This window comes from Macaca fascicularis, chromosome 8, assembly GCF_037993035.2.
Source record: "Macaca fascicularis isolate 582-1 chromosome 8, T2T-MFA8v1.1".
Taxonomy (NCBI): domain Eukaryota; kingdom Metazoa; phylum Chordata; class Mammalia; order Primates; family Cercopithecidae; genus Macaca; species Macaca fascicularis.
Genome location: NC_088382.1, coordinates 116,258,956 through 116,273,449, shown reverse-complemented (window position 1 = coordinate 116,273,449; position 14,494 = coordinate 116,258,956). Strand labels below are relative to the sequence as shown.

Below are 14,494 nucleotides of genomic sequence, written 5' to 3'. Positions count from 1 at the left end.
AAACATTTCTACATCTTCTACATTTTTATTTTTGCTTTGGCCAAGCAAAAATTTCATTCATTACTTCCACACAGTTCTTTACTACCAACTTCCTAGTTCCTACAAATTGTGACACATATATTTAATTTTAGATCATATGTCTCAGTTATAGAGTACCTGCACTTGCTAGTAGTCATCATTTTATTACTTAGGCAGTATAAAAAGTAGTTAAGAACACAACACAGAATCTAGACCTCGACTGCCAGGTTTTCAATCTTAGTTCTACCACTTATTAACCATCATTCTTCTCTCTATGCCTTACTTTCCTCATTTTTTAAAATACAGATCATGAATATTGTACCTACCTCATGGGGTCAAAGATTAATTAAAGGTATAAAGTAATTAAAATGTTATTAAAGTGTTAAAGATTAATTAAAATTCTGAAATGAACAGAGTAAATACATAGTAAGCACTCTTTAAGTAAAAAAAAAATAGCCACTGTAGCAGTATAATCACAGCCTATCCTTAAAAAGGAAGATTTAATATGCCTACATTCTATTGCTATTTTATACTTTTTCCTCTTTCCTCCTTTAGGACTTCCTAGGCCTTCCCCAGAATCTCTTAATAGTATTTTTTTTCAAAATTATATTGTCTTATACACCATGTGTATCCAATTCAATTGTTATTGATATTCTATTTTTATATTTTAGATTGATTGGAGTATTCTACGTGAAGTGCTTTATCTTAAAGAGAATATGACTACCTGCATATCCCATCCTTCAATAGAGTATATTAATATAAACATAAGTACTTTAAAATTATTTCAATTTTCTGTATTACTTAAAACATTCTTCTGCTGAACTTCATCCTGAATATAACACATTAACAGTTTTAGCCTAAAATGGCATTATCATAATGGGTGAACTTAAGGTACAAAAGAGAAAAAACAAAGGCGTACAAAACAAAAGCAGGTTTCTATATTTATTCAAAAAATGAGAGATTTAAAGAATCTTAGGAAGATGATAGCGCAAAGTGGTAGCTATTACTATACCGACTTTTATAATGATTAAATGTTACTTAACTCTTTGGGTCCAGTTATTTATTGGGCAAGAGTAGTGTTTCCGAGTTATCATTTTCCAGCTATAAAGTAGTAATAAAAAAATATGGGCTCCGAACCAAGTCTGTCTGAGTTAGAATCCTAGCTTAGCTACTAGCTGAGTGACCTTAAACGCAAAATAGTTAACTTCTCTTCCTCTGTTTCCTCCTCTATAAAATGGATACAATACTTATTGGTCAGGTACTAGAAAAAAACAGATGGCACATCAAACTGAGCTTTTTTTTTTTTTTTTTGAGACAGAGTCTTCACTCTGTAGCCCAGCCTGAAAGGCAGTGGCGCAGCTCACTGCAATCCCCGACTCCTGGGTTCATGTGATTCTCCCACCTCAGCCTCCTGAGTAGCTGGAATTACAAGTGCCTGCCACCAGGCCCGGCTAATTTGTGTAATTTTAGTAAAGATGGGGTTTCACCATGTGGCCGGGCTAATCTTGAACTCCTGACCTCAAGTGATCTGCCTGCCTCAGCCTCCTGAAATGCTGGGATTACTGGAGTAAGCCACCATGCCTGGTAGAAACTGAGTAATTTTAAGAGGATTTAATTATGGAACTATTTACAAAGGTGCATATAGTGTACAAAAACCCAGGGTGAATAATAACGGAAGACTCCTCTATCCCTAAAGAGGCAAGGGGGAGAAACAGATGCCTAAATTTAGAGATGGCTCTGTGGAAAGGGATGACAAAAGATAAGATGAGATGCTGAAGAATGTGGTCACTCTGGAATAACCTTATAGGGCAGGAGCTAGGAGAATAAATATGTCCCCATCTTATTCTCTCTTTCCTTCCCTCTTATCTTCTGCAACTGCTCCAGAAAGACCAACACCAACAGAAGCAAAAAGGCAACAGAGTCCATTGATGCAGTCTACTGCCCAAAGGACACTAGAGAATACAGAGTAAGTCTGGAGGGACAAACACAGAAACCCAGGCCAAGTGCCTACCTCATAAATCTGAGGTAAGGAATAAATGATAATACTTTTAAAGTGTTTAGAATTATACCTGTTGCAATACTAAATTTTAGTTATTTTTATGATTTTTACCATTATTTTGGTTCTATCTCCTTGTTTCTTCCTCCATATGTGAACAAAAAAAGTGAAAAATAAACAAAAAAAATTTGTTTTACCATGAAAATTCTCAAAATGCAATTTTTTAAGTGAAAATGAGTTATTCAAAAACCAATGAAAGTCTTTAAGCTGACAAAGCCAGGAACATATTTTTAGCCTCATAGTAAACCACTACTAAGCTGGACATTCAAAAAATTTATCAGTAGTTGTTGGAAATATAAACTGACAATCTCTGGGAAAAACAAATAATAACAATACTAATAGACATTATTTTAATTAATGTAATGAAAATATAAACTATATCTAATAAAACATAATATCCTTACTTCTAATGGATTTATACAGCATGGGAGACATAAAACCCAATAATTAGAATATAGAAATGTAGGCACTTGAGATAAGCAGAAAATCATAGAAATATTATCTTGGAGTCTGGTAACGAATATAATTCTAGGTTAAAAAAAAATACAACTAAAATTTACACAATCACTGTTGTAAGAATTATTTCTAACTATTGCCCATAATCTCTTTGATGGTAGGTAAAGAGTATCATTCCGTGTAAAGGGAAGTTCGCACACTCTTCTCTTACCTCTTTTTTTAAAAAAAATTATTTTCTATTTCAATATGTTTTCAGGGAGCAGGTGGTGTTTGGTTACAAGAATAAGTTCTTTAGTGGTGATTTCTGAGATTTTGGTGCACCCATCACCTAAGCAGTGTACACTGTACCCAATGTGTAATCCTTTGTTTCTCACCCTGCTCCCACCCTTTTCCTTGAGTCCCCAAAGTCACTGTATCATTCTTATGCCTTTGTATCCTCACAGCTTAGCTCCCACTTATGAGTGAGAACATACAACGTTCAGTTTTCCATTCCTGAGTTACTTCACTTAGAATAATAGTCTCCAATTCCATCTAGCTTGCTACAAATGCCATTCTTTCATTCCTTTTTATGACTGAGTAGTATTCCACGGTATATAAACACCACATTTTCTTTATCTACTTGTTGATTGATGCGCATTTGGGGTGGTTCCATATTTTTGCAATTGCAAATTATGCTGCTGTATATGCATGTGCAAATATCTTTTTCATATAATGACTTCTTACCCTCGGGGTAGACACCTAGTAGTGAGATTGCTGGATCAAATGGTAGATGTACTTTTAGTTCTTTAAGGAATCTCTTACCTTTTTTTTTTCATCTATCCCAGGGACAAAGAATGTACTCATATCACTGGCCACATTAGAGGAAGTTTTTTGGTCCATCTTTGACAGTAGCTAAGTCACTGAGGATTAAAAGATCATTCACATAACTTTATCCTCTCTATCTCTTTCAGTCAAATGGCAAAAGTAAGAAGGGGCACATTTTCACACAGGTTGACGCCTGGCCTTGTTGCTCCCTTAACTTTTAACATTTTGTTTTCTTTGATCTTATACTTTCCAAGAAAGCCACTAGACAGGCAGATTTAGGTTAAAGCTGAGGAACTGGAAGAGACCCCACAGGTTTCTAGTCAGGCATGATGCTACAGCTTAGATTTTCATAATTCTGCTTTAGGGTTTGAAACACAGGCTAAATCAACCTAAGGCTACATAGTTACTTTGCCACTGCCCCTTTTGAGGACATCTCTTTGTAAGTCCCATGGGAAAATGGCATGGCTATGTTCAAAAAGGTACTGTGTCATTTGGTAAGTAATACCTACCATTAAAACCTGACTTCTATTCTTATCAATGATGACAACAAATGTAATATATTCCTTTCATGTGACTGCATTCTAAAGCATAGTATTGCCATAATTATATAAGTAAGATATCCAACAAATAAATGAAAAATACCTCATTTCTCTCTCTCTCTTTCTCTCTCTCTCTCTCACACACACACACACACACACATACACACACACACGCACACACGCACACATACAGAGGCAGAAAAAAGTTCCTGGGCAAGGATAAAAATAGTTACTAATAATACCATGCAATTTATTCCATGAAAAAAGTGGTATACTAGAGCTTAGAAATAAACAATTATAGGCAAATTAACATTAATAATTTGTTTTGTTACTAGTTTGCTTGCCATCTGGTATCTTAAGCTTTGAGTGCAAATTGAGACAAAGAAAAGGCTATCTCCTAAAGTCAAGAGAACAACACAGAAGAATCTCCCACAGCAATCTGGCCATTTAATGAAGAAATAGCCTTTTACATGTAAACAATAGCTGTTATGAAAACAGAAAATTATGATTAGCATTAACAGTTAATTTATGCAGAAAGGCAAATAAATATATAATTCCTTTCAGAAGATTTTAATCAAAATTATTAAATGAGGTTTAGTTCCCTGAAATTCATTTGTAAAATTTAAGTTATTAGAACACTCATTCTTTAGAAATGCTAGATAAATTAATCTACTATGTTAAATCTTGGATGACTAAGATGATAAATTATTTTTTAAAAGGCAGTTGTGTCAAAATTAAACTCACTTAAGAGTTCTAAGTACTATATACTCATTTATTTATAAATGAAATAAACATCAAATTGAACATGAACTTCCTCTACTGTGATAATGTCATGTTTGTTGGGTAAGATTCCTTTGTAAGTTAAATTATATATGTTCTTTAAAAAATAAGAGTTGATGAATATTTTTGGCCCACCACCACCACTTACAAAGGTAAGCCAATTTAAGCTATATGGTTTCGTAAGAATGTCATTTTTTAAAGCTGGAATTTACAAACTTAGGCAAGAAAATAAAAAGTAAATATTTCATTCTAACCATAGTCAAAGTGGAAAGAAAAAAACAAGACAGTCAGTGTAGACATGGTGAGATTTCTTCATAGCCATCTTTGCAAATCAGAGATACTTACAGTGGTCTTATCAAATTCAGCCTCAGATGATGTTGGTGACAGAGGACTTATGGGGCTTAGAGATGGAGAGCTCTCAACACTGGAGACATATTCAGGATCAGGAACATATAGAACCTGTAAGAAAACATTCACACAAAGATTTAGTTAAACTGAAGTGTTAATAATAGATGGTGTTCTATAAGCAAGCACTATTAACAATGACCTTGTTCTATAAGCAAGCACTACTAACAATTACCAATTAAATAGAAAAACATAAAAATTTTCAAATTATAAAAATATAAAAACATTTTTTAAAAAAGAACATTTAAAATCAATTTAGACACATTTGATAATATGTATGGCGGTAACAGGGTGGGGAAACATTAATTTTAATATACTATAGAGGTATTAATCCTAAAGGACAATTTGGCAATAGTGAGCAAAATTTAAAGTGCACATATCCTCTGATATAGTAACTTTACTTCTAAAAATTCACCCTACAGAAATACCTGCACATAAAGAAAAACAGATATGTATACGCATGTTTACTACAGCGGTATTGACCTTAGCAAAAGAGCAGAAATTAGAAATAGTGTAATGCTTATTGTGACTAACTAAACAAGTATGATATATCAATACAATGCAATACTATGCACGTGTGAAAAAGTCTGAACTAGAACTATGATTAAACAGAACACTTTCCAAGAATCAAAGTTAAATTAAAACACAACAACAACAATAAAAGCAGGCTAGACCGTTCCTGAAAGAAATGCAAACTGGCAACTCATTGCTTTTGGAAAAGAAATTGCAAATTTGAGATGGAGGGATGCCTTACTTTGATAAAGTAATTTTTGATCATATGCATATATTGCTCTGAATATTTTTAAAAGCTCTTTATATTTAAAAAGAAAAATTTACAATTATTTTCAATATGTATTAAAAAAGAAACTCATACAGACATAAAACAGTTAGTTTTCTCTTATATCGCCAATATGATTTGTTAAAAGCACATATAAAATTATTCTCAAATCTTCTATATTATTAACTATAGTACAAAGTATACTTTCTGCCTTTCTGTTTAATGTTTCTAAACATCAGCACATTAAAAAAAAAGATACTACCTGTCCAGTAACAACTGCTCGGGAGAATAACTTATTTAATTGAACAAGTTCATTAGGTGTTGTATCAAATTTCAGGGCTATGCTATTCAAAGAATCCCTTGATTCAACCTGTTTATAAGAGAAAATAAATTATTTCAATGTTTAAAACAGAAAAACTAAACTATAATATTTAATGAGCATTAATATATCTAGGGACCAGCTTACATTTGATTAACAACGATATTGTCATCTTTGAAAATAACTGTCAAGAAACACTGTGTTTTGTTAGCAAATGCTCTCAATCTATTACAATACAGAGTACAGGCTTCATCACAATACATTTACATGTAGGTCTCTACTTCAAGTAATTTCAAAATACAAAACATAATTTAAAAAACAAAAACAAATTATTTTCATTTTACAAACATTTTAAAATAATATACTATTCCTTTGAATAGTTTCTAAAATATTTATAACTTCTAGTAATATACTAATTTCATTTTAGCAAAGTACACCTGTATTAAACTGAAAATGCTACTTCTAATGCTCTTTATGCATATATTGTTATTGCACATATAAATTAGAAGAATATTTGAACTAAAGTTGAGCAATTTAGTTCTGAATCATTCGTATGTTTCCATAGTCCTATGTATAGAAATTGTAAATAATGAGACTTTATCAATTACCCTAAAAGAAAATGTCATTTGGTCAATATAATATAACCACTTAGAGTCCCCATTACACAAGGCATTAAGAGAGCTCTGAAGAAAACACAACTAAATGCAACTAAAAGTAGTTTTAGTGCACAAGGAATTTACAATCTAGTTGGAAACTGAGAAATAAAAGGTTATGCAAAAGATGAACAATTTAAAATGGAATAATGAATGCAATAGAAGTTTTGAGTATGAATAAAAGCATCATGTAATCCAAATTTTCCAGAAAAGACTACAGAAGATAAATGATTTAAAGCTGGATCTTGAAGAAGGGTTGGGAATTTGAAAAGCAGAGAGAAAGGAACGAACTTTCAAAGTCAAGATAACAGACCTGACATAGTTAAGAGACAGAAAAGTATAATATATTTGTGGGATACTATCCTCTTCCTCCTAAACCATCCAGAGTAGATTCATGAAGCACAAAGTTTTAGGAAGGTGATTACATGGAGTTAAGTTTCTAAAAAGGATAAAGAGGCATTTAGAGGTCAGACATGGTGGACCACGCCTGTAATTCCAGCATTTTGGGAGGCCGAGGTGGGTGGATTGCTTAAGCCCAGGAGTCCAAGACCAGCTTGGACAACATGGCAAAATCCCATCTTGACAAAAAATACAAAAATTAGTTGGGCGTGGTGGTGCATGCCTGTAGTCCCAGCTACTCAGGAAGCTGAGGTGGGAGGATCACTTAAGCCTGGAAAGTGGAGGCTGCAGTGAGTTGTGATAGCACCACTGCACTCCAGCCTGGGTGACAAAGCAAGACCCTGTCTCCAAAAAAAAAAAAAAAAAAAGGCATTTAGAATTAGGTTATAGAAGACTTCAAAAGTCAGGAAAAGCAGGTGTGTGTGCATTTGTTTGTGTATGTAAAATAATAATATACATATTTTCCTTAACGGTTTTATAAAACCAAATTTATGCCAAATATTTGGGTTAATATAATAATAATCTAGTTCTGCCTATATCCTTCTATGCAAACTTCCCCATCTACACAATGTACTGATATAAAACCTATGTTACTGAAATAATATGATAATATATATAAAAGGTCTCTGTAAACAAATGATATTTTACAGTAACATCTGTAAGTTTACCAAGTACTTTCATATTAATAATCACACATTTTATTCTCACCGTGATTCTATTAAATGAGACAATGAAGGTAACAAAACAGCCCAAGTGGCATCTTATATTACTGGCATCAGAGCTAGAATTAATGGAACAAGAAAGAGAATGGATGCAGAAAAACAAAGACAAGGTTTAAAGTAATAAAAATGTAAAGAAAGAAATTAAGGTACAAAATTTCAACTAAGACTCAAGAAGACATTCATAGATTGAATGGAGTTGTGGTGACAGCAGCAGTAGTAGGTCAGGGAAGCAAATGTGAGTGAGCAAACTGATGCTGACTCTAAAGACTGCAACCTGAATAAATAACAAACTGAAAGGGAATGGAAATGAGAAAATCAGGAATTGTGGATGGGGGAAGAAGAATTGGTAAGAGGTTTGTCATATTTTGCTTAGATGAAGTGATAGTAGGAAATGCAAGCAACTAGAAAGGTAGGCATAGAAAAAAAGTTTGGGTCTCACTCCACATAGATTTTAAAGTTTTTAAGCACTCCAAGTAATAGAATGTCAATAGAAAAGCAAAAAGAAACAAGGGACCACTCACATTGGGAATTAAGAGGAGGCAAACACCCAGCAAAGTAGACAGTAGACAAACAATCAAAATAATAGCAAAGTCAGTGAAGCATAATGATAGCAAAATGTGGTACAATTAGTTTCAATAATAAATTAGAGTTCTGGAGAAAGAAAATAGAGAAAGGAGGAGAAAATGCAATCAAAGATAATTACCAAGAATTTTTCTAGAATTTATGAGTGACATGATTTCTTAGACTGAAGAAACACAATAAACATGGTAAAAACATGTTTAAATCTAAATTTTTCATATTAGCACTGCAGAATTGTAAAGACAAAGAAGAAATTTTAAAGGTTACCTATAAAAAACTTATTTGAACTTATTTTCTTAATTATGCAGAGAAGGTACAAACACATGCAATTTGAGTTTAAAATATGCTATGAGATTATCTTGGTATTAGTAAATTTTACTTCATCCTAAATTATCTGATTCCTAACTTTTTAAAACTATTTAAAATCTCAAACTGTCCGCTATATACTAATAGTATATTAAAATAGAGTATAACTTAGAATTTTAATAATTTGTTCAATTTTAAAGATGTATAGAAAATAAGATTCAAACCAAGACTGGACGGTTTCATAATGACACAAATGCTAAATTAATGTTTAAAATTGCTGTTCTCCTTAATACAGTTATGTTAGAAAAACACAAGGTAACAAAATCAAGCTCAGTTAAAAGTGCTTTACAACACGTTAACATTATCTAAATAAACAATCTTTACATTCAATCAAATAAGCAGCATACCATACACCAAAGCTGATTTCTCACTCCAGTTTCCCAGAGTAATCAGAAATGTGAAAAGCCAGGTGACTGCAGGGAGATTTGAAGTTCATTTCAAGAATACAGAAAAAAAAAAAAAAAAAAAAAAAGCTCAATTTTTAGAGCTAAAGGCAGTTAGCTATAAATAAATACAAATGATTTAATGTGGAAGGTTACACTGGAAGATTAACATCAACTTGTCTTTTATGTATCCCATCTGCCATTATAATTATCACTAGCACTGCTGGGAATATAATGAAGATCACATTTCTGAAAAGATAAATATTTTCCTAAAAGCCTAACCTAATAAAAATTATTGGCCCATGGGAACTCTCTCAGTAAATTATCATCTATATTAAATTAAATTTTCTAGGATAACTACCTTTGTGTCTCAGTAAAATTTATCTTTAAAGAAAAAAAAAACTAAAAACTTAAGTATTACTATTAATAAAACAATTATCCAAAGTGAAATACAGATTTTTAAAAATAAGGCAATTAACAATGCTTTTCTTATTTATAGCATAAACAGAGAATGTCTTAAAGAAGACTTTTACAAAGAAAAATAGCTTTTTTGAAAGCAAATAACTTACAGTATACTCAATAGTCCCTTTAGGTTTCTGAAAAGACATTCGTCTCCCATCTTTCTTGTCTAGGGTCTTCTTTTGGCCAGTGTCTGGAAAAAAAAAAGGTAAAATTCTTATTAAATTCATCTTTCTTTCAGAGTAACGTCAAGGACTACCAAATAGAGCTCTTTGGGCAGATGTCTAATTTACTAGTAATACAGCTTACTCCCTGGGATTCTCTGCTGTAAACAAGCAACTGTCAAAAAAAAAAGGAACTGAACTTCCTACTTGCTTGCTGTAGGAACCTGACCAGTATGAACCACTAGAATAATTGCAAGTCAACACAAAACATAATTGTCAACAGAAAGGAAGTCATTAAAAATTAAATTACAGACCATTTATTTCAACATATTTAACCTGATTATAATACCACATTTCAAGATGTATTATATATTTTAAAAATACATCTTTCAAGATACATATTATTATTATCCAAATAAGAAACTGTAACATTAGTTATCACAGGAAAAAATTTTTCTACAAGTCATAATGAAAAATAGTCTTCTCTATGGAATTAAATTATAAACTTTCAAATTAACATGCCATGAAGTTAAATCAAGGTGTGCTTTTATACATAAACATACATTTGAACATTTAATTTCAGATTGAATGCCAATTATTAATATTTTTCATTTGCTTATCAAGACTTCCTTGAATGTTTCCTTATTATCAAGATTAGGGAAACTGTTTCCCTTTAAATTTTGTGTAAGTGTTAACCTTCTCATCTATACTTCATGTAATAACAACACTGAATTGATAAAACACCACTCCTACCTAAACATAAAAATTACTAAAATGAAAATCTCTAAAAAACTAAATAAATCACAAAATTAAAGAAGACAGTAAACATGGCAAAATGCTATATTTACTTTACCCTCAAAATTTACCAAAATTAAAAACTATAGTCTTCAAAGAAACTTTAGTTCAACCTAAGACCATATAATCTAGAAAATATCTATTTCATTTTTCTCCCTCTATCTAAACTTACATGGCATTTTGATCACACAAGAGTTTATGTTGACCTAATTATCTCAGTTGTTGGGTGAATGGTTTTAAACAAGTACTAAAAAAAATAATAATAAAATCAAAATCCCCAAAAAGGACAGTTACCTCTGCAATGCTTTAAAAACTATCCTAATACCTTCCTGACCACCCAGCTAACCCAAGTCCCTGTTATTAGTCACATAGCATCTTTATGTCTCCTTCACAGCATCTGGCAGAGTGTTAATATTTGTGTTTTAAATCTCTTCCGCTAAACTGTAACCTCCAAAACACTGCCTTTCTTCCACAAAGCCTCCTCAGTGCCCAACTAGGGGCCTGACACATGGCAAGCATCTAATGAAGTAATGTTCTGAAGCAACAACTTGAACTATACCTTGAACTACCAAAATTATTATAAACTGCCATTAATTTTCCATAAAGAAAAGTAGAGAAAGAATTATGGTTCATCCATTACAACTCTAGGAAAAAAAGTATGCAGAGATACACACACACACACACACACACACACACACACCCCTTTTGTATCCTAAATATTTAAATAACTCTTAAAAACTAGGGAAAAAATAATGCAGGTGAAAATATGCACAAAAGATATAATCACAGACAATGCACAAGATGATGTAAAAATGTCCCTAAACATGTAATAATGTTGTTCAATCTCACTCATAATTAAATAAATGAAAATTTAAACTAAACTGAAATATCATTTCACACCTATCAGGTTGGTAAAAATTCAAAAGAAGTTTGGTCACATACTGTTTGACAGTAGGAAATGAGATATTCTACATTCCTGGTGGCAATGCAATATGGTAGAATTTTTATAAAGAAGAATATTATTTTTGCTTATCAAAATATTCTAATTCTTCTACACTGAATAGTTTACATTTAAGTTTGCTTCTCTAATGAGAAAATAAAAGCATTAAAATTATTTTAAGATAAAATAAGTTTTAAATAATTTATTTGTATTTTAAATAATTTAAAATGTATTAAAATAAAATTTAATCTATTTTTAAATATTTACAAGTATTAAATAATTTTTTAAATAATTTCTTTAAACAGCAAACAACGAAAAGCACTCCTCATTTTGCAATTTAAATTTCTCAAGCAATGCAATATACAATCACAGATTACTTTTAACTAATAACATACCCTTCCTTAATTGATTTTAGGAGTAACCCTTAGTTTGTATTTACTTTGCCTAATAGTTTCTCGATCTGTGTTTCATAATATCCCAAGAATTCATTAAACATGTTTGCAAGTTTGCAACAGATCTATAATTTTCAAGAGCTCACCACAGAATGCAGTTCAGGGCAAGAAAACTAAAGTACCAACTTTCTACAGTTTAAAGTTTGAAAAACAAATGGAAAATATTCTCTTTACTAATTAAAAATTATAAAATATTATGCAATAATTATATATTATAAAAACAGTTCTAAATTTTAATAATTAATATTAAAGTGTTTATTCACAGATATAAATACCAAAGCACATAAACTTTTTTCTTCCATCAATATGAAAATACAATCAAATAATCACAACATTTCAGAGTAGCTAGAGAAAAAGGCCAGGTCACCTACAAAGGCAAGTCCATCAGACTAACAGCAGACCTCTCAGCTGAAACCCTACAAGCCAGAAGAGATTGGGGGCCAATATTCATCACTCTTAAAGAAAAAAAATTCCAACCCAGAACTTCACATCTGGCCAAACTAAGCTATATAAGGGAAGGAGAAGTAAGATCCTTCCCATAAGAGCAAATACTGAGAGTATTGGTTACCACCAGAACTGCCTTAAAAGAACCCTAAAATATGGAAAGGAAAGATCATTAAACTTTTTCTCAGAATATTGTTTCCATATTCTTTGTCTAATATTAATGTACCACTTTTCATTAGTGTCTGCTTTTTCTTTCTACTCTCAACATTTCTGTATCCTTATGTATTAGTCCATTCTCAAACTGTTATAAAGAACTGCTCAAGACTGGATAATCTAGAAAGGGAAGAGCTTTAATTGACTGACAGTTCCACATGGTTAGGGAGGTCTCAGCTTAACTGTCATAGCAGAAGGCAAAGGGGAACCAGGCACCTTCTTCAGAAGGCAGCATGAGGAAGAATGAATTCAGGAGGAACTATCAAACACTTATAAAACCATCAGATCTCAGGAGAACTCACTATCACAAGAACAGAACTAGGGAAACCACCCCCATGATCCAATTATCTCCACCTGGTTTCTCCCTTAACACATGGAGAGTATCAGGATAATATTTCAAGATGAGATTTGGGTGGGGACACAAAGCCAAACCATATCATTCTGACCCTGGCCCCTCCCAAAGCTCATGTCCCTTTCACACTTCAAAACCAATCATGCCTTCCCAACAGTCTCCCATAGTCTTAATTCATTCCAGCATTAACCCTAAAGTCCAAGTCCAAAGTCTTATCTGAGACAAGGCAAGTTCCTTCTGCCTATAAAGCCTGTAAAATCAAAAGCAACTTAGTTACTTCCAAGACACAATGTGGGTACAGACATTGGGTAAATGTCTCTGTTCCAAATGGTAGAAATTAGCCAAACCAAAAGGACTACAGGTCCCATGCAAGTCCAAAATCCGGCAGGGAAGTCATTAAATCTTAAAGTTTCAAAATAATCTCCTTTGATTCCATGTCTCACATCCAGGTCACACTGATGCAAGAGGTGAGCTCGCATGGCCTTGAGTGGTTCCACCCCTGTGGCTTGGTAGGGTACAGCCCTGCTTCCAGCTGCTTTCACTGGCTAGCACTGAGTGTCTACAACTTTTCCAGGTGCACAGTGCAAGCTGTCAGTGGATTTACCATTCTGAGGTCTGGAGGAAGGCATGCCTCTTCTCACAGCTCCACTGGGAGACTCTGTGTGGGGGCTCTGACCCCACATTTTCCTTCTGCACTGCCCTAGCAGAGGTTCTCCAAGAGGGCTCCACCCCTACAGCAAAATTCTGCCTGGACATCCAGGCATTTCCATACATCCTCCGAAATTCAGACATAAGATTCCCAAACCTCAATTCTTGACTTCTGGCACCCACAGGCCCACCACCACATGTAAGCTGCCAAGGCTTAGGACTTGCATCCTCTAAATAAATGGCCTGGGCTGTATGTTGGTCCTTTTTAGCCACAGCTGGGATGCAGGGCACTGAGTCCTGAGACTGCACAAAACAGCAAGGCCCTGGATCTGGCCCATGAAACCATTTTTTCTTCCTAAGCCTCCAGGCCTGTGATGGGAAGGGGAACCACAAAGGTCTCTAACATGTCCTTGAAACATTTTACCCATTGTCTTGGTGATTAACATTTGCCTCCTCGTTACTTAAGTATCTGCAGCTGGCTTGAATTTCTCCTCAGAAACGGGTTTTTCTTTTCTATTGCATTGTCAGGCTGCAAATTTTCCAAACTTTTCAGCTCTGGTTCCCTTTTAAACATAAGTTTCAATTCCAAACCATCTCTTTGTGAACCCATAAAAATGAATGATTTTCAGATCACCCAGGTCACCTCTTGAACACTTTGCTGCTTAGAAATTTCTTCTGCTGGATATCCTAAATCATCTCTCTCATGTTCTACATATCTCTAGGGCAGGGGCAAAATACTACCAGTCTCTCTGAAAAGCATAGCAAGAGCC

General features: G+C 33.2%; 1 protein-coding gene across 24 annotated transcripts in view; it reads right to left on the bottom strand.

Moving 5' to 3' along the window:
• OXR1 (oxidation resistance 1) overlaps positions 1–14,494 on the bottom strand; it is a 382,144-nt gene that overhangs the window by 65,183 nt on the left and 302,467 nt on the right. For 19 of the 24 annotated variants that reach the window (XM_005563911.5, XM_073999288.1, XM_073999296.1 and 16 more), the window contains 3 exons: positions 9,827–9,909; positions 6,099–6,206; positions 4,999–5,112 (listed from right to left, as the gene is read on the bottom strand). In XM_005563911.5, the coding sequence (XP_005563968.3) occupies positions 4,999–5,112; positions 6,099–6,206; positions 9,827–9,909 (305 nt within the window). The remainder of the gene's footprint in view (positions 1–4,998; positions 5,113–6,098; positions 6,207–9,826; positions 9,910–14,494) is intronic. The other 5 variants (XM_073999290.1, XM_045399253.2, XM_073999291.1 and 2 more) reach the window with 1 other exon arrangement.